Source organism: Colias eurytheme, chromosome 2 (assembly GCF_061535395.1).
Source record: "Colias eurytheme isolate Ceu_HAF_F1 chromosome 2, ilColEury1 Martin Lab GWU primary, whole genome shotgun sequence".
NCBI lineage: Eukaryota > Metazoa > Arthropoda > Insecta > Lepidoptera > Pieridae > Colias > Colias eurytheme.
In genome coordinates, this window is record NC_142981.1 from 9826796 (window position 1) to 9848032 (window position 21237).

At 36.6% G+C, this 21237-nt stretch overlaps 2 protein-coding genes and 1 long non-coding RNA gene across 6 annotated transcripts in view; 1 reads left to right on the forward strand and 2 right to left on the reverse strand.

Annotated features, from left to right (window-relative positions):
- Positions 1-2235, reverse strand: part of LOC149910618 (exocyst complex component 4-like) — a 31615-nt gene extending 29380 nt beyond the window's left edge. The window contains exons 1-3 of the mRNA XM_090115604.1: positions 2087-2235; positions 856-1738; positions 349-382 (exon numbers count right to left, since the gene is read on the reverse strand). Coding sequence (XP_089971730.1) covers positions 349-382; positions 856-882 — 61 coding nt within the window. The 5' untranslated portion in view covers positions 883-1738; positions 2087-2235. The remainder of the gene's footprint in view (positions 1-348; positions 383-855; positions 1739-2086) is intronic.
- The window catches only part of LOC149910613 (uncharacterized), a 341209-nt gene that overhangs the window by 278189 nt on the left and 41783 nt on the right, over positions 1-21237 (reverse strand). The window lies entirely within an intron of this gene.
- LOC149910621 (uncharacterized) lies at positions 4762-20365 on the forward strand. 4 transcript variants are annotated; one of them, XM_090115616.1, is made up of 19 exons: positions 4762-4887; positions 5071-5379; positions 7010-7086; positions 7337-7459; positions 7669-7889; positions 9111-9251; positions 9929-10605; positions 12301-12533; positions 12941-13110; positions 13262-13414; positions 13503-13577; positions 13729-13914; positions 14254-14344; positions 14789-14938; positions 15412-15638; positions 16033-16215; positions 16602-16835; positions 17393-17512; positions 19872-20365. In XM_090115616.1, the coding sequence occupies exons 2-19, from the start codon at positions 5079-5081 to the stop codon at positions 20032-20034; spliced, it is 3525 nt and encodes a 1174-aa protein (XP_089971742.1). In that variant the 5' UTR covers positions 4762-4887; positions 5071-5078; the 3' UTR covers positions 20035-20365. The 4 variants fall into 4 exon arrangements, with proteins under 4 accessions (XP_089971742.1, XP_089971752.1, XP_089971748.1 ...); XM_090115626.1 differs by having other exon boundaries at positions 12310-12533; XM_090115622.1 differs by having other exon boundaries at positions 9929-10602.

Below are 21237 nucleotides of genomic sequence, written 5' to 3' on the forward strand. Positions count from 1 at the left end.
AACAGTAACGCGCGAAGCGGAGCGCTCACGATTGCGCTCCAATGAAAAAATATTTAGTACATTTCCTAATACGAAATCCAATAGGAGTGAAAGAGAGGGTTTGCCAGTGCCCTGCGCGCGTGAAACAGAAGATTTTCTATGTAAAAATAGCAAAATTCGGAGCGCCGCTCCCGCAAACGTTGCCGGTTCGGTCGCTTTAAGTTATAGATATTTTTGCACACCAAAAAGAAAGACGTATGTATTTCCTTTATAAGTAATTTTTTTGATAAATGTACTACTTTACACCATGTATTTTCAGTGTTTTATTTCAAGTGAACACCCATAAAATTTTGTCACGAGCCGCCTCTGGTTCAGCTTCACGCTCGTAAGCTGCTTTTAATTCCTACACATTTGATAAAGTGGAATTATTTTTAGCATTATGATGATGATAGGGTTTTTTCGCCACTCCCCCCCCCCAAAAAACCCAACTTACTCCCCACCCTTGAGGACTCTCGATATAATCATCGGACATGTCAAGGAATAACACTGTAGGTACAATAGAATGCCTTAGAAAATGTTTGCCGTGCTTCTGCTTCCTTAAATAGTCATAACCTTTTATTATTTATGAACCGATTGACATGAAATAAACACTAATTTATGTTAAATGAAGCTTACCACAATATATAAGAGAAAACCGTATCTAAATCGGATAAGCCGTTTCTGAGATTAGCATACAGATAAACAGACAAAAAAAAATATTAACTACAGTTTTGGGTTCAGAAACGATTTTACAATAACACCTCCTAATTTTTTTTACATATTTTCATGATACAGACATCATTTTTCTACAATTTTATTATATTATTATCTATTTACTTGAATTGCCTTGGTGTTTGCATTCATCCATACACATATAATATAGCTTTAATTCTTCAAAAGTGTCTTTGTGACAGCTTTATCTTTCTTCTATAATAATACTCAATTAACCAATTATGTTCTCTCCAATGGCTCTCTATGCGTTGTGTGTGTATCCTATCAGGTGCCACAAACTTATTAATAGGATCACTGTGGTTCACACGTTTGTGAATGAAACCATGTTCAGAAAGGCTTGAATATGCTCTCCAATATATATGTATTATTGAACCTTCCTGAACATGTTTCTTTATAAGTGGCCAATATATCAGCCAATCACTCATTATCGGGGCTTCTAGTCTTAAATCATCTTGACCATCCTCTATCATTCCTATGACCCAATGAACTTCTATATTTCGGCCTCTATTATATTTTCCAATGCCAAACTTAGATTCATCTATTTGTACAACTTTGTTTGGTCCACCGATTTTCTCAAGAGGTTTGGTGCTCTAATTCATAAACAACGATCGTCTCTCAGCAGTAATTAAACCAATCTGCTATTGTTTTTGCTGAGAGCACCAGGTCATTATCGGTGGCTAGTTGAATTTGGGTCTGTTCATAAGATAATCCAAGACTATAGGTATACATAATATGCAGCACAAGAGAGATTTTTAGGCGCACATTTTCGAAAAAAGTCCCTTGCGCACGGGCAACAGGTTTTGACCTGCAGTTACTAATTTTACGGCAGCGAAACCTTCCGAATTGACCATTAGCTTCCAGACACATAGGGGTTTTGTGAATACGACATTTTTTATCCTTGGAAATCATTCCTCGCTCCTCAGCAGCCTGTAAACATTGTTCTTGAGTTCCTAGTTTACTGTGTATTTTTTTCCAGTTCCACATTGATCTGAAGCAATTAATATTAATCTTATACATATATAAAAATGAATCGCAAAATGTGTTGGTAAGCGCATAACTCGAGAACGGCTGAACCGATTTCGATAATTCTTTTTTTATTATATTCCTTGAAGTACGAGGATGGTTTTTACGTAGAGAAAACGTAAATATGTACCACGGGCGAAGCCGGGGCGGACCGCTAGTTTATTAAAAAACTTTACATTAATTGTTTTCAATATTGATTTGAAATATGACAGATTTAATGAAATAGACATTATGGTTAAATTTTTGAAACATGCTCCCTGAATTTCATTATTTTGAGGTGTCTAATCGGTAAAGGGTAGTGTTTTGTACTTACGAATAAAATATAATATCACATCCTGGATGCCACTCACTTTTGCAACCACGCACAAATATTTAACAACCATTTTTATTAATTTTGGCTATGTTCAAAGAACAAACTTCTAAGAACAAACTCACGAAATGAACATAAACATCCGCCTGCCGCCATTGCATTTGCCCCATATCTCTTTTCTTAGTATAGCGCCGTCTCCTTCTGTTTGGCAAACTTGGCAAGCGTGTGGTGCCGGGGAAGAAATTAAAATCACCAAAAACATTTTCAAATTTCGCGCTATGCCTAAGTTGCCAAAGGGTCCCACTGGCGGCGCTAGTAGTCATACTTTTAAACGAGTTTTAAACCATCATTTTTGTATGAAGATGACGTTCTTCTCCGCTAGGAGTAAAGGCTTTGTCAGATAGGACGCGTATTTTAGCGTTGCGTAGTAGCGCTACAGCGTCCTGTTTTAACGTCGCGCGAGGCTTCGTCAAACAGAACGCTTTAGCGCGCGTTGGGACACAGCAATTGATATTATTAAAGCTACATGTTGTTTACATAATTATTACTTACGAACAAAACAAGGTACGATATTAACTCCGGAGTCGGAAGAATTTTTTATTTACCAGTTTCATTAATTTCTTCTCCGATTTGTGCCCACAATTTTGCCTTCATTTATATATCTTTATAGTTTATATGAACTATCCTTCGTATTATATAAGCATGGATATTTTCTAACCAATTCTATCAAATTTCGGTCATTATGCAGTATTTTATTATTATTTTACGCCTATTAACTCCGACGCTAAAATAAAATTTGTAAAAAAATACAACACCCGACGTTAAAGCGTCCTAACGCCGCGACAGAGCGTTGCGTACTGCTAGCGCCGGCGCTCTGTTTGACGGTATTCTACGATGGTAGTAGAACACATCTTAGCGTCATATCGCGGCGTCAACTTAACGCTCTGACGCGCGCTAAGTACGCGTCCTGTCTGACAAAGCCATAATAGTGTTCTGTGGCAGTGTTGCCAACGTAGGCGAATTTTCGCCATTTAGGCTACTCAGAACGAGAATCGGCGACGAAAAAATCTAAAAGGCGACTGGTCGCCGATTAGGCTACTCTAGGGAAAAATTTTTGAAGTGAAACTTCTTTATCGGGGTTAGAAAAAAAATTAGATTTTAAATAGAACGTTTTTATCGGGACAGGTCACGCCGCACGGTTATTATTATTATAATTTAATTTATTAAAAAAAAAAAATACTTAATTGTACTTTTTTTGGACGGATTTTCTGGAAATTTAATTCTATTACCACAAATTTATGCCCTCGACTTCACTTTTACTAACTCATTTTGAAACTAGTTTAAAATGATGGATCTATTATATAAACAAATTAAAAAAAATGTGTGCGTGTACTAGTGTACACACGTAAGAAGTGAAACTTCTTTATGACCTTATTTTTCAAAAAATAATTTACTATATGCAACTTTACAGAAATACGTCGAATCACGCGTGGTAGGGATAAGAAAAAGATGGCGCGTAACGGAAAAATGTCACGCGTAACGAAAAAATGTTACACTAAATTTTTTTCCAACCCCGATAAAGAAGTTTCACTTCAAAAAAAAAATTATGTAGTTTTTAAAATGTTAACGTTCATTTCAATAAGAGAGTTCATGTCCTAGAATCCGACACAGGCCGTTTTTGGAATTTATGGTCGAAGCTTTACGCAGACGCCAGATATTAGTAAAATTATTTGACTCCCGTCTATTTTGACGTTGTATTTCAATTAACCGATTAATTTACTAGTACTTGGCTGAAAAAAATACTCCAATATATTTAATTTTCATTCAAAAACAATCCACTCAAACACGCATATTTTTGTAGATTTTTTTTTAAATTGCTCTAAATACAGCTTTTTTTTTTTATTGGGACTAGGGAAGCGCTTGTCCACAACCTCGCCTGATGTTAAGCTGAGTTGTGGTCTGAGATGGAACGCGCTTCCCTAGAAGGTACCTTCACTCTTCACTTCAAGACCCCCCTATTGTACTCGTCGGGGAACACAGAACACAGGAAGCAGTCCAGTCCCTCGCAGTTCGGATAAAAAATGAACTTAAGCTTAAAATGAACTCGCGCCACAGTATTACAATATACATTATCGTAATACTGCGGTCGCGCTCAGTGACGCGGACGGCCGGCTGGTACTACCTATATTAATTCTTGCTCTGTGGCATGTCCGCATGTCTGTGGCCGCGGCCGGTACGCGTTGAACGGGAGTAACGCCACGCTCATAGAGTGTTCTAAAGATGGCTTATGTCTATTTATCACACTGGAACATATTATAAACTAGCTGCGCTCCGCGGTTTCACCCCCGTGGCTCCGCTCCTGTTAGTGTTAGGCTTTAGCGTGATGATATATAGCAGAAAGCCTTCCTCGATGAATGGGCTATCTAACACCGAAAGAATTTTTCAAATAGGACCAGTAGTTTCTGAGATAAGCGCGTTCAAACAAACAAACTCTTCAGCTTTATAATATTAGTAAGTATAGATAAATTGATGAAAACTACATTTTATTTTATTCATATTGATATTTTGGTGTTTGGGCTACTTTAGGCTACTACAACTGAAATTCGGCGATAATAAAGGCTACTTCATGCATGAAAAACGGCGACATTAGGGCCAGTTCTGTTGGCAACACTGTTCTGTGGCCAGACGCCATCTTGCAAGCGATACACAATGTGTTGTTTGAAGTGCTCTGTGGTATATTTCGTACAAAAGTGTTAATTGTTCATAATTTGTTATATTAACAAACCTATAATTAGGTATTGAAGGTAATTTATCAATCATTGTACCTTTTAATATATTATTTAATTACAAAAAATTATTCCGAAAATGGAAGAGATCAAAATGGCGGAGGATCAAACTTCGCCATATAAAATTATTTAGATATTTTTTACGTAAAATACATAAAATTATTGCTGTAATATTTAATCTATTCATTTAATAACTTTTAGGATTCGTGATGGAACCATCATTGGATGCGTCCTTAGTGGCGCAATCCATAAACTACCATGGGCAGCAGTTACAAAAAACGTGGGAGAATGAGCGAGGAGAAGATGACCTCGCTAAGTTAGGTGTGGGGGCGTTAGATTTCGCCGTATATCAGTCGCGACATAAGCACCTAACTTTCCAAGATCGAGGAAAGCGACTAAAACTTCACCAATTCATTGCCAAAGAAGCTAATGCTCTGTTCGATGCATCGTTACTGGAAGAGGCACCATCATCCTCAAGTTTAGGAGCTGATTCTTTGACACCAGAGGACAGTAAGTATTCCGGGTTGACTTTAGAAACGTGCGGCACGAATTTCGGCGCGATTTTAATTTTTATCGATCGATAATGATGCCCCGAAACATACATTAGCGGCTTTTCGTGCGGAAACGTGTAATTACAGAGAAATCTTTTTTTTTATTTTTGAGATTATGTTCAAAATTGTTTGAGTTACATTGACAAAACTACAAGAATTGTGTTTGAAAGAGGTAACAAATGTCTTAATGTACATATTAAAAACCATAGTTCATTCAAAAGCATGTTGCTGAGGGGACAACAATTCATACGGGTTATTGGCGAGCATATGATTGTTTGGGGCAATATGGGTATGTTCATAAAAAAGTTAATCACTCAGACCCAGACAACCCATTTGTTGCCTCTGACCCATTTGAGTCCCAGTGGCATGTTGTAAAAAGATTTTTTAAAAAAGATAACTATAACCACCCAGCAAACTTCGGTGATAATATTATAGAATATGTGGAGACGATGAGTGGAAAAAAATAAAATGGATCCATTCATTGCCATTGTAAATTGTATCAAACATGTATACAAGATTTGAAAAATAATTATTTAAAAAAAATGTTTTTATTGTATGTATATTGCACACAAATTGTTAATCACAGAACCGAATCTGTCCACCCCGATTCCACGTGGTACTTGTCTGTCATACACTAGAGTGTATTAAAAAAGTCGGAGGCGCGGAGGAGCGTGGCGCCCGCGTGTGCTGAGAGCAGGCAGAGTCAAGCGACCCGGAGTGGCTGAGGCTGGTCGCCAAAGGCGACCAAAAAGCCGAAGCTACGAAGGCGAGTGAAGACTCCTGCCTGCAACGAGGTACACGGGGGCAAGCGCCACGTTCTGCAGCGCCGGAGCAGTCAAGAAAGGCCATAATCTTTGTTATATTTCTAACTACACATCACTACACAGTATAAAACAAAGTCACTTTCTCTATCCCTATGTCCCTTTGTATGCTTAAATCTTTCAAACTACGCAACGGATTTTGATGCGGTTTTTTTTAATAGATAGAGTGATTCAAGAGGAAGGTTTTAGTATATAATTTATTAGGTTTAAGTCAAAGCGGGCGAAGCCGCGGGCGGTAAGCTAGTATAAATATAATCTAAAAAAAAATTAAAAAAAAATAGAAGGGGGGTTTCCTCACCCCCCCACTTTATAGGGGGTCTCCCCTTACCTCCCCCCTCCCTTTCCCTCCCCTCCCCCCCCCTTAATTCGTGCCGCAAATTTCTAAAGAAATACCAGTATTCCTTTTAAAATATGCTCTGTTCACTTTTTCTTGAGTTAAATTCAAATAAATCCAACTGAGTTGTTAATTTATATTTGTGTAATACAAGAATGCTAATTCTATGAAGTTTTTAAGTATTATTTACCTATTGATGTGATTAAAATATGAGGTAAATAAAATAAATTGTATTTTCCTTATCACTCAAATTGGACATTGATCTCTTCACTGTATAAACATTAATAATTATTGATGTACATGTACACATGTGAATATCCTCACCTAATGCAAGGATCTACATAATATAATAATTAATAATATTTTCTCTCATAGTCACAGACTATAAAATCAATGACTTCATCTGAAATCTAAACTGCTATTCCTTGTTACAGATTTGTATGCATTAATGCCACCGTTTGAAACATTCCTAAATGTGGACAAGTCTGCAAGGTTACGCCATTTCTTTGATGTAAGTTTAAATTACTTTTTCATAGATATGATTACTACTTTTATCTTAAATGTGTCTAGATTTGAAATAATTGTGTTACCCATATAGGTACAAACATGCTATGTTGTACTGCTTTTAATGAAATATGTTTGGAAATGCATAAGGGTGAAACTATGGAAAGCGAACGCGAAATAAATTAATAATTTGTTTTTTAATTTGTGGTCTTGATAATTTAGTACTTCACATATATTAAATATCATCTTCTTGGCAGAATGTGAAAACAGGAGAGCTCATTATTGGAGCAGTCATCAATAGGACAGCATCTGGTATGATGCTGAAAGTTCTCTGCACCGCAGGACCCACTTCAAGATATGTAGCTGATATCAATGTTAAGGTGACTGTGCTATTTTATTGCATAATATTTTGAAATATGAACTTTCTGTATAACAAAGAAACACAATGGTTAAAATATAAATAACTTTTATAATACAAAATCTTTTAAATTAATTTTATACTATTAAACGAAACGTTAGAATAAGTGAATTGTAAAATTCTTTGAAATAAAAGTCTCTTAACCTAATTATTTCTTGTTTTTCAATGTAGGCATTTCTGCCAGTTGCCAATATCATACCAGCGGTTGACAAGAAAAATGTCTCAAGAAACTACTTAATGAATGATACTGTCTGCTGTGAAGTCATTGAAGTTATTCCTGACACGGACAAAATGGTGTGCGGCATGAAGGGTGTTACTCGAGGGCCTGATGACCCTCCCCCCAAACCACCCCTAGGCCTCCTGAGCACTGATGACTTCCCTCTTATATACAAGTATGTATATCCAACTCAATGGTGACTAATTCTCAGATTCATACACTTGCAGGTTTAAACACAGCTTGTACTCTATATATGTATTCAAATCTGTTTTGTGAAGATTTTGGTGGAGTTAAAACAGTGATATTTTGGTTTTGTGAATGACAGTGTTTAGATGTGGACATTGTAATGAAGCTGGCTGCTTTAATAATATAAAACTTATGAACACTTATCTATCAAGCAGGATATTGCGGGACATGGAAAATAAAGAATACCTCTGTTTTATATGTGTATCTGGAACTCACAAACTATCATTTGAGTGATGTCTCCGTTGCTTATTTATGCAGCAAGTGTGGATGTGTTTCACCATTTTTGATCACTTTTTCAGTTTTAAAACACAATACACCAATATTAAGAATGACAATGCACCTGTTTGTATCAGTTTTCAATCTACATATTACAAGGATGTTCTCGGCCAACTCTCCCATGAAGTGTTTTCGATTTTCAAGTTTTTTGTTGAGGATTATTTTTTATTTAGAAATCAAATATGAAATATAGTGGAAAAGGTCAGTACAATAATGTAGGGTCATATTCTGTTATCTTTGAAAAGAAACCTTGTTACTCTGTATTAAAGCTAATGTTTAACATTGCAGCATTATATGAAACAATTGATTGGACTTTATGTATTCAACATTGTTGGATGTTGGCGTTATTTAATTATTATACAATTATCGGAATATAAGCCAGGCAATCAGTTTTAGCAGATGCGAGACTTTTGGACATGGATTTATGTTTATCAACCAGGCTGACTCAGTTCTTTAGTACCTGAAATGGCAAAAACATCAATTGTCCAAAGATACAACTCCATTATTTTAGGGTGTTTTTTTCTAGGTTTAGTACGAGTCCCAATCTATCTATATCCATTGTGTTGTGACTGTAGCTGAAACATTCTGGTAATATTAACGTCACATAGTTGAGGCGACATCACCTAATATATGATGTTATATTTGTGTGTGAAAGCAATAAAAACAAGTTAAATAACATTTTTTGAACAGCTCCATGGAACAGGTGAGGACAAGTATGTGTGACATTAAAGACTGACTGTTTTGATAGGATATACTTGAGATTACATTAACATTAAATTCAGGAACAGTCAAAATATAATGGCACTGTTAAATCAAAGAAACATGGCATTTTTTGCTGAATTTCTCATTACTAACTATTGTATTTTTGTGCTAGGAAAACAATGGAAATGAAGGGTGAAAGCTATGAAGCAATATTAGAGAAGAGTCCAGGCTTCAATAACCCCAACTGTATACAATATCTGTCAGAACTTCTTGGAATCTCCAACATGCACTGCACAAACTTCATGTCTTTGAGGTAATTATATTACTTTTTGTAATGCACTGATTACACCTAACGAGTACAGTGGCGAGTCAGTAAATACGCTCTCGGCCGAGACAGTTGCCGAACCGAGTGGGTGTTTACACGTATTTCACTAGTGGCGAGTCAGTTCAGTTTTGATCACGACGCGGACGCGGACGTCTGCAATGGATCGAAAAAAAAAAGAATTTAAACGGGTTCTAAATCGGCTGTTACCAGATATTATTAACGAATTGTGGGATTTATTAGAAATAATAAATAAAAATAATAATTCTTTGAAAAAATACAATGACGAAACGAACGAGTGGCGAGTGGCCGAGTGACGCGACGAGTGCGTGTTTATACCTGCCGAGCGGGATAGCGAGTGGGTACTCGGCCGAGTAAACAAATTGGGATTCTAGTGACTGTCTCGCCGCTCTTCTCGGCCGAGTACTCGGCCGAGCACTCGTTGAAGTGTTTATACCAACCGAGCACTCGGCCGAGGACACTGACTCGCCACTGTACTCGTTAGGTGTAATCGCCGCATAAAATGTGCAAAATAATATGGTACAAATTTTTCTCTTTTGTTATCTGAGGTATCCCTGATTTTGAAATAACCACCTTATGATACATTTTTATGATAATATTAATTTTAAATTGTTATAAAATATAATTTTATTATCTAATTTTAACAGAGGCGGATTTCCTACAACTGAATATGCAGATGAATTAAGACAAGCTCAAGCAAGTAAATGGGCATTCAGATCAGTTGCTGAAGGAATAGAACATTTCAAGGCTGGAAGACATTCTGAAGCATTCCAATGTCTCAATAAGGCATTAAGTATTGATCCCAGAAATGTAGAAGGTCTAGTTGCAAGAGGAGCTCTATATGCCAACAGCGGAACATTTAAAAAGGCTATTGAAGACTTTGAAACTTCATTAAAATTGAATCCAAATCATGCCAATGCCAGAAAATATTTGGGAGAGACTTTAGTTGCTCTAGGACGAAGTTATGAAGATGAAAATAAAATTGCAGAGGCACAGAAAGCTTACGAAGACTGTTTAGCCATCATACCTTTTCATGAGGAAGCTCAGAATTCACTTGATTTCCTCAAAAGTAAAACGTCAACTACAAAACCATTGATAGAGCCTGAAGAATTGTTATTGCCTGGATTGACGGGAGCAAAATCGTTTGAAATGAAGGAGACATTAAAACAATTGTTGAATTTAACTGAAAAGAAAGAAAAGAAGAAAAAGAAGAAGCGAGGCAAGGGTAAGAAGAAACGATCCAGCAGTTCGTCGTCGTCTTCGAGCGATTCGAGCAGCTCTAGTGATTCTTCAGAGTCTTCGTCGTCATCGTCGGATACTAGTGGTAAAACACTTCTAACATAGTGCCCCTTTTATTATGTTTATTTATATATACAATATGTTTTACAACTGTTCTTTATCATACTATAAGTAAAGTGCTTAATACAAAAAAATCTAACCAAAAAAAGTCATTTAAAATTTGAATAAAGCAATGAGAAGTGCTTGCTAATATATACTTATGGGTTAAGTATACAGGGTGGAAGGTTAAGAAGGGGCATGAAGGGCAGGTACCTTAACCGTTGTAGCTACATGAAAACGTTCTTAGGAGACTATCCTTAAATTCTTGAGAAATTTTAATCTACATTCACAGATTTTTGAAAAAATGTACGGTCAGCAAGGAAATCGGCAGTTTTCAAAAAAAATTTTTTTGATGCCAATCGATCCAGTTTCTCATGGGGATCAAAACACTCTAAAAGACCAACTGAGGTATGAGTACTAGAAAAGTCAGAAATTGCGAAAAACTATTTTCATTCATGAACAAGTAAAAAGACAAAGGCACAGCAGCATAACATGCCAGCGACGCGGCGCATGAGCGGGCGGTGATGGCAGCTCGTGCACGAGATGAAAAATTATTTAAATTTGAATATCGAACGAACACGTCACATTTTTATGGCTTATGTAAACAATAACACATAGAAAACAAAAGTTACCAAAAGTCACTCTGTATTCACTAAAAATGTCCTTAAATAATTTGGAACGTTTAGATCTGATATAGGCTTACTTTTTCAATAATAAAAACCCAACAGTTGCATTGGAATGGTACAGGAGTAAATATCCAATGCGACATGTACCGACGCGAAAGGTAATTGCGAATCTTGTAAAAAATCTAGCAGAAAGTGGCTCATTTAAGAAAAGCTTGACACGTCCGCGTCGTTCAAAACGAACAAACATATGTTTACGTCAAAACGGTGACCACTTTGAGCATCTCATATTATTATAAGTTTTATGTAAATTATTTCAGAAATTCTGGAATTATCACCACTTTAAATGTTGTTTTTTGTTATTATTTTGTTATTTTTTATTTCCTTTGACAACCGTTTAATTAAATTAATGTTTCTTCTTATTATCAGTAGATATGTGTTTTAATAATCAGAAACAAAAAATATTGAAACAGGAAAATCTCTTTGGAGTTTTCTATTAGCGCATCTTTTGTTGAATCACTTCTTAGTGAATGTGTGGAAATAGTTTTTCGCGATTTCTGACTTTTCTAGTACTCATACCTCAGTTGGTCTTTTAGAGTGTTTTGATCCCCATGAGAAACTGGATCGATTGGCATCAAAAATTTTTTTTTTGAAAACTGCCGATTTACTTGCTGACCGTACATTTTTTCAAAAATCTGTGAATGCAGATTAAAATTTCTCAAGAATTTAAGGATAGTCTCCTAAGAACGTTTTCATGTAGCTACAACGGTTAAGGTACCTGCCCTTCATGCCCCATCTTAACCTTCCACCCTGTAGATTAAGAAACTACTATTACCTATTTGTAAGTATATGCCGCTACAATTTGTGTGTTCCTGTTTTTCTTATCACTTATTATTCTCTATTTCACTTTCTGTCAAATCATTAACAGCTCTCGACAGCATTCGACGAATAAGTTTTATCCAAGCATTGATAAATCGGCCCTTATTCCATTATATTTCCACAACCTATGTTAACCACGTGCCTCTCATTATCTAAAATAATTGCTATAACTGGTATAGACTCCGAAGGTCCGAACCGCAAGAAGAAGCGTCGCTCGCAGTCAAACAAGCGGCAGCGGTCACTGTCACCTCTCAGCAAGCGTATGGCAATGCTGGGCGATGGGGACTCTGCGTCGCGGACACATAACTCGCAGTTTAACCATCCGTATGGGTACCAGCCGCCCCCACCGCCGATAGAAGAACCGGCCGCTGCTCCTATGAGATCGCAGGCTGATATTGATTATGAATTAAAGGTATGGTTATAAAATTCAGATGGTCGTAAATAATAAATAAATAAATCTTTATTTCACCTTTAGGATATACAATATTGGTTATGAGTCTCTGGCTCTCTTGCTAGGCATAGCCTGTGTTAAGAAAGCCAGTCCCTTCCCTTAATACATTGTGGCCTTGATAAAGGTGAAAATGAAAAGAAAATTTATACAAAGGCAAAAAATAAATAAAAAATCGGACAAAATTCTTAGCTTTTCATTTTTTTCGGTATATTGTATGTAAGTATCTGCTAATTTTCAGAGCTACAGCTATATTTTTTTTTAAGTAATTATTCAGATTTTTTTTAAAGTAGCACAAATCTAAATGAGTGCACAAGTGTATATAAATTACATTGTACAACAAATGCCATAATTAAATACTGATTTTATAGGTTCGCAAGTTCCTTGAAATGACCAAAGAAGATTCGGATTACGAAGAGAAGGTGCGTAACTTCTTAGAGGAAACGGCACAATATAAACGGAATCGTAAAATGCAAGAGCTTGGACAGCAGCCGCAGCCCACTGCTGACCATGAAAAGAAGAAAAAGAAAAAGAAGGATAAGTAAGTTATCTTTAAAATTGTATGTATTCATACGTTTTAAATATTCATTACGCACTACATACTTCAAAATAAGTGCTTTAAATGCTTTTTAAAACTCATGTTATCAATTTGTATTAAGGTATAATAATTATTATTAAATTCTCTTTTTAAGGAAAAAGAAGAAAGAGTCTAAGCGGAAACGCAAGGAGCAAGAAAGAGATGAAAAGAGAAAGGCGAAATTGTCGCGCATGTCGAATAATTCAGATAATTATAGTTTACGGGAATTGGAAAATATTGGTGATAAGAAATTAAGAGATGCCATTAGGTATGTTATTTCTAACAATTAAAATTTGCATTTATAATTGTCTATCGAATTTTACCTATATTAAAATTTATCTTACTTCCCTCTACAGGAAAGAATTAAAAGGAAAATCAAAGAGGGATCTGAGTTCAGATGGAGAATATGACAGAAAACATGGTGATAAAAGGTAATTTCAAAGTATAGTTTATTTTAAGTCAATTTCGTTGTTATAAAAGTAATAACAGTTTACTGAAGTTTACATGGGAAGGGAAATGTTGTCCAGTATGCCTTATTTTATCAATAATTGATTCAATATTAAACATAATATCATTTTCTAGTCGTATTATGGATGACATGCACGGCTTGGAAGAACTGGAGTCGAAACTAAACGCCTACCATTCTATGGTCGAAAAGGAAGTATTGGGAAAACGAGATAGATCATCAATAAGTCCCTTAGACCAAGCACCACCACCACCGTTAGAGAAACCCAAATGGAAAATGACCATGGGAGCAGTTAAAGAACCGTGAGCATCTTTTGTCTTAACTTATTTTTATATATTACTAGATTTCCGCCCGCGGCTTCGCCCGCGTTTTCAAAGGAAAACCCGCATAGTGCCCGTTCCCGTGGGATTTCCGGGATAAAACCTAGCCTATGTGCTAATCCAAGTTACCCTCTATATGTGTGCTAAATTTCATTGTAATCGGTTCAGTAGTTTTACGTGAAAGAGTAACAAACATCCATACATCCATACTTACAAACTTTCGCCTTTATAATAGTATTAAGAATTAAGATGCAGTTACTCATAAAAAAATATTTATTGTTGCAATTTTAACTTGTAAAATGTTATGCTATGTTAAAACAGGGTTAAGAAAAAAGATACACCAGTACAAAAGGGATACAAGGAGAGATATGCATTTGAAGATAGTTCTGATGATTCTCAGGAACCACCAAAGGTGAGTTTTACAATTTTGTTTTTATTTGTATGTATTTTTTTTGTACTAAAATTTTCCTCAAAGGTGTTCAGTATCTGTAATGTTAAAAATAAAGTTATTGTTTTTTATTGATAACATTAAGACTTCTAGCCAGATTACAATATAAATATAAGAAAAGTGCCTGACTAAACATTAAGGTTTATTAAGCATGTGTAAATACTTTTAATGAAAAATTCTTAATCACTATAAAACATATTTTCTTTAATCTTAATATATATAAATCTCGTGTCACAATGTTTGTCCTCAATGGACTCCTAAACCACTTAACCGATTATAATAAAATTCGCACACCATGTGCAGTTCGATCTAACTTGCGAGATAGGATAGTTTAAACTTGTAGGTACCACGGGCGAAGCCGGGGCGGACCGCTAGTCAGCTTATATAAATGTGTATTTGTATTGGTAGGCGTCCCCGGGCGACAAGAACGTGTCGGTGCGGCGCGCGATGGCGATGAAGGAGCCGCCGCCGCTGGCGAGCGCGCCGCCGCCCAAGAGCCGCGAGCCCGACCCGCCCGGCGTCGACACGCCGCACTCGCACCACGCGCACCACCCGCCGGTGAGCAGCCCGCCGATACGAACGATACTATACAAATAATTGTATCTAGATGAAGCTAGCTGTGCCAGCTGACGAACCTTTGCAAAATCAATCTATAGCTCTTCACGTTTTATTGTGATGTTACAGATCGCGCGGCGAGAGTTTGGCTTTGACCGTTATTGCGCAGAAATTGGGTATCAACGTGCAATTAGCGGGGGGCGGGGAAAAATATTGTGTGCGTTGCGCAGTAATCCACTCCACCCGAAGGTCAAAGCCAAACTCTCCGCGCGTACTGTACCTATATTCCTTTCAAGTAGTTTTTATATGAAACAGTAACAATCATTCATTTATCCATTTTCGGAGTTTGTAATATTAGTATGATATAATCCCTAATAATCTTTGTTTCTACAACTTTAGTAACTTTCATGTCTATGATAAGAATAATACGTTGTGTTTGACCACTATTTCTTACCCCATTTATTATTTCCCTATAGATGGTCCGCAAAGGCAACATAGTGCTGGACAAGTTCGGCTCGTTCCGGCTCGCCAAGGAGGGCGAGACGCCGGTCTCAGTGGGCGAGCAGCGGCCGGAGCAGTTTGTGACGCGCATCAAGCCGCCATCGCCCACGTCGCGTCGCCCGAGATCGCCGCCTTCACCGCGCCGCCGCAGCGGTTCCAACTCGTCGGACGATAGACGGTCAGGGAAACGGTCTCGCAGCCGGTATGTTTTATTGAATAGAGTAGAGTAGATACGTTCGAGTATGTTTTGAGATTTTATCTAAACAATTAAAACTATAAATTGATAAGTTCTCAAACAAACTGATAGTATAGAAAAACATAATTCAAACTGCATACTGCTGCTGATAAATGTATCATGGTTCTTTGCTTTAATTCTATAAATTGGAGATATTTTTTTTAACTATATTAATAATTATCGTAATCTTTACATATAATGAAAACAAAGCAAAAGTTTGGATGCTTGTAACTTATAAACTCTAAAATACTAAATGGACTTTCATAATACAACTATTGCATATTATGTTCCATTACATTAGCCCCTGAAATAGTGTTTTGTCTTTGCAAACTACGAGTATGTAATGCTTATATTATTGCAGGTCCCGTCCGCGCAAGTACCGCTCGCGTTCCGGCTCGCGCTCCCGCTCCGGCTCGAGCGCGAGCGGCTCGGTGGCGTCGCGCCGCCGCCGCTCCAACTCGCCGCGCTCCCGCTCACGGTCTGACGCGAGCCGCTCCTACTATTCGAGGAGTCGATCCCGCTCGCGCTCTGGCTCCAGGGAAAGGTTTGTAGCTATACTATGTTGCTGTTTTATAAGCCTAGACTTAGACGATTGCTTCATTAGTTTAATTTTAAATTGGAATGAAAAGTATATGTACAATGTACATGATACAATTGAAACAGAGAATGTCAGTTAGGTTAGCTATGTGTTTCTTTCTTTTCCATAGTGTGTTATGTTGGATGCTATGTAAATTTATACCTCATCATGTGTTTAATCAAAATATAACAATGGAAAGTATTTATTAGCTTAATTTTTACTGGTTATGCATTGTTTTAAAAGACCTACTGAATCGCTGTAAGTTACTCACAAAAATGTACAATATCACTTGTTATTATTGTTGTATTATGTATTTATATTTATTCATATAATATGTGACATTTTTCACGCAGATTCCGCCGCTTCAACCGTCGCGGCAACTGGCGCGGTCGCGGCGGCTACGAGCGCGGCACGTACTACCGGCCGCGCTTCAACGCGTACAACGGCGGCGGGCGGGGGCGCGGTCGAGGGGACTTTCGGCGTGATGACGGACGACGCTTTCAGCACGAGTGGAGGGATAACCGCTCGAGGGGTGGGAGACCCTTCAGACCGAGACGCGGGGGAGGCGGACGGGGTAGACCGTTCAGGTATGTAAATGCCTAAATGTGCTATAAGACATGCTGATGAACATTTTGTTCAGTAATATACAAGCCATTAGGTTATGTAGGATTAATATTGCAATTTTTATTGTTGACCTGATTTAGTTCAGGATCCATCCCCCAATTTTTCAAGTGATTACTATCAAGCTAATTTTCCGTGAGTAGCTTTATTTTAATGAGACGCCCCATAAGTTCCTGTACGAAACTCTCGATTGTGGTAGCTAACAGAGGTAACAAGCATAAAATGTATTGATTTGATGGTTCTCAAATATTTATTACGCAATTTGTAGGACAACATGTATGATCCTGGATTAATTTTGTTTTTCCTTGTCATATTCATCTCTAGCTTGTTGTAAAATTATATTTTCGATACACACAAAACATGCCAAATCTAGCCTTACAACAAATGCCCAAATGGCTAATTAATACAACATTCAGCATTGCAATATAGATGATTGTATTTTATAAATTAGAAAAGAATGCAAATTCCTGACTCACTATACTATGACACTATACACCACTAATATATTGTCTATTATACACAGGGGTGGTTTCCGCGACTTCCGCGAGCGTCGCGGCGGGCGCTACTCGCGCTCGCGCAGCCCGGAGCGCCCGCGCCGCTCGCGGTCATACAGCCCCGAGCGTAGGGATAAGGACAGGGACAGGTATGGAGACGAGCTTTATTTCAAATATTTTCTTCATAGAGATCTAGAGAGATGCCAATTGCTTGCGCTGAGTACGAAACCTGTGTCTCATTACAAATTTACGCACACAACTACAGTAAACAAAATCAAAACAATACTTCGCGTTGTGTGCGTGTCATCACACAAAAATATGAGAGCGACTATTCGTTCGCACACTAGATTGTAAGTGACGTACGTATACAGCACCACTACAGCTTGTTCTTTTTTTGGGCATATTGCTGTGACACCGGCCCCGCCCCCTAACCATATCTCCCTTTAGAGCTATTACGCACTGTCGACCAGTCGCCGGCGACTGGACTTACTCCTGGACGACTGACGACTAAGTGCGCAAGCCCCTATATAAACTATAGTAAGTCACAGTCGCCGGCGACTGAGTCGCCAGCGACTGGTCGACAGCGACTGGTCGACAGTGCTCTTAGTTTCTGTGATCTGTGATTTTCTTAGTTTTCATTTTGTGATTGCGATAAAGTTTATCTACATGTACAGGTAAATTAGCTTGGAGAAATTTTTGCGTTTGTAGTAGTGTATGGTCAGCAAATAAAATAAAACAACATTTTATTTTTAGTTTTTATTTTATACAGGGTTACTTGTAAAACACCAGCAACCTCGCAGGACAAGATAGCTAACATCATAAGTAACAACATTTGTTCTACGACTTTTGGCATAACGCAATAAATTATTTTTAAATGATTTTTTAAACTTTTATTGTACTCTCCTTACATTTGTAAGTCTATGTTCTATTAATTATCGGATGGACGACGCGACGCCCCCTTCCCCCTCTCGTTCGCTTTTTGTTTACGTAATTTTTGGGAGGCGTAGAGTTTATAATATTCAGACGGAAAATTAAATGAATATTTATTTTTGTATGAAAATAAAATCTAACAAATTATCAAAAGTCGTAGAACAAATGTTGTTACTTATGATGTTAGCTATCTTGTCCTGCGAGGTTGCCGGTGTTTTACAAGTAACCCTGTATATATAAGGGATTTTAAATTAAACTATATGTGTTTCTCCTCTGAAAAAGATGAGACTTTATTTTAATATTTGCACATTTAACATACATATAACTTTTACATTAACAATGTTACTAAAATGAAAAAACTAACCTGAAAAAGAAACGACATTTAAAGTTTAATTCTTTAGTTTGAGAAGTCAAAGGCTTGCCTCGACCATGTTTTAACACTGGAGCCATATTGAATTAACAATATAAAGTTACAACACTTACACACAAATTAAACACTAGTTATGGCCCTGCCTTCATACAAAACTGCTGAATACGCCGTTCGCACGGGAATAGAATGTGGATGCGATTTCCCTTAGTTAGCATCCAAGCTTACGTCTTTATAATTATTAAACTGTATAAATTCATTCTTTAACTCCGGTCTGCATCGTGCAGACATGGGTGTAAAAGTCTCATTTTAGCTATTAAATGTAGTTTTTAAGTACATCTGAGTTTTCATTTGGGCCCTCCGGCTGCGGGACATGTAATTCACTTCAACAAATATTATAACAATAATAACAAATAATAACAACAATCAACAAATACAAAATTTATCAATTAAACTACGTACATAATAATTATAATTTTTGAATGAAATGTGCTTTATGTTCTAACGCTACCAAACGACTGCACGTGGCACCTGCGGAGTGCGGACAGCGTAAACTGGTTTATTCTGGTTTTGTGCGTGTTTCCACTTTCCACTATCAAGTGACGATTTATTTATTTGTTTTGTTTCGTAATTATTATGGTCAAATATTAATTATGAAACAAATTATTATGGACACGATATTTTATTGTTTCACGGTAGTCGCCTTGTCTTTTGCTCAAGGACGTAAAATTGAATGATATATTTTTTTTTATAAAGTCAAAACCATTTTCTTTCAAATAAAAACTTGTTTTTATTGAAAACAAAAGTGTTGCTAGGAATAAGTATAAAATTAAATAGTAATGTTAGGATATCGAAACATTTTTGTATAGGCCAGAACGATATAGTGGAAACGCGCTCTAAGATCTGAGTAATATACACACCACTACATATGCAAAAATTTCTCCAAGCTAATTTACCTGTAATCTTTGTAATTTTGTTCAAATGGTGCTTATCAATACTTAAAACAAGTTTTTGGGTATTTAATTGATTAAAACATCTTAAAATTGATATTTAGGAATACTTGTAATTGTGTAACAGAATGTGTAAATTTCTTATAATTTTTTGATAATAATCAATCTAATGGATCCTAATGTATGGGAATTGGGAACATAACACATCAAATAGTTAACTTCTACATACGTGTATGTATAATGTAAATGCAATTCTTACAGCTACTCCCGCTACTCTGAACGTGACAGCCACCGCAGCGAAGGCGAATACGAAGAAGAGAGATACGTGGACAGGAAGGAGTACGACGGCAAGTGGGCAGATGGCAACGAGCCCGAAAGGAACCACACGGAAGAGCAGCCCGAACCACCCCCGCCAAAGGAATAGATATATAGCGCCCTGAACAATATACTGACAGTATAAACTATAGGCTGATGGTTCAAAGATTAATAAAAATGTTTTAGATGTTCTCTGTATTTAGGACATTGCTTCACTAAGCACATTTGCCTTTAGAATAGTAAGATTCATTTAGCCATACATATGTAAATATAAAAGGTATTATAATACAATTTGTCGCTTGAATAATATTGTAATGGTTTGTGTCAAGTTTGGCGTTTTGATAATTCACTACAAATGTCGCTAACAAATGTTCGTTCATTCCAATCGAAATTTTAAATATTGTGGTTTTCAAGCACATGAATTAATAAATATTAAAAAAAGTAAATTTCTTTTATTTTACCTGCATCCCAAAAACCCTATTAACTAGTAAATATACTCACAATGATCAGGGAATCGTGCCAATATAAAGCTGAAGAATTTGTTTTTTTGGTTTAATACGCATCAATCTCAAGAACACTCGGCTCGAATTAAACTTCGAAAAACAACTTTTTATATCTATGTTCCATTTATCAAGGGCGGCTAACGCCTAATGATAATAATAAAAATCAATTTTAAACTGAACGTCGCAATCACAGATTGATCTAGTAATCCATTTTCTAAAAAAATGTCTAATAATTATTGTAGGATTGTTTTTGTATTGTCATGCAAATTAGGGAAGAATCGTAGATAGATGCTTATTGCAAAAGCATGAAAAATATTATTTTTGAGATGAGTTTGAAACAATGATGTTTTGTGTAGGGCATTAACAACATAATAGGTATAACGAATCAGCAAAAAGGCTTTTGTACTTATTTCTCTTTATTTGACCTTTGAACAGGTTTGGTTAGTATCTTGGTTAGTATTTATTGGCGTCACTGTCATAATATTATATTGTTATAGCAAGCAATAAAATGTACGCAATTTGCACGACAGTACCTAATTTAAATCATGCAAAATCCAAACTAATATTATAAATGCGAAAGTAAACTCTGTCTGTCTGTTACTCAATCACGCCTAAACTACTGAACCAATTTTCATGAAATTTGGTATGGAGATTTATTTACACTAACAAATCTTACTAAAACAGAAACTTGAAAAAAATATTTAATTAAATGGTTATATCTGTTGTTCACCATGTTTCTTAATCCATATCATATTGATTGCGGCGATAGCAATAAGCAAAGACATGTTTTTTAGGAAATAAAACAAAAT

Excerpts from the sequence above, each read along its gene's own strand:
- LOC149910621 (XM_090115616.1), top strand. The coding sequence starts at position 5,079 with ATGGAACCATCATTGGATGCGTCCTTAGTGGCGCAATCCATAAACTAC. Across the intron at positions 13,578-13,728 it reads AGAAAACATGGTGATAAAAG|TCGTATTATGGATGACATGC; the intron begins GTAATTTCAAAG and ends ATCATTTTCTAG. Across the intron at positions 14,939-15,411 it reads ACCACGCGCACCACCCGCCG|ATGGTCCGCAAAGGCAACAT; the intron begins GTGAGCAGCCCG and ends ATTTCCCTATAG.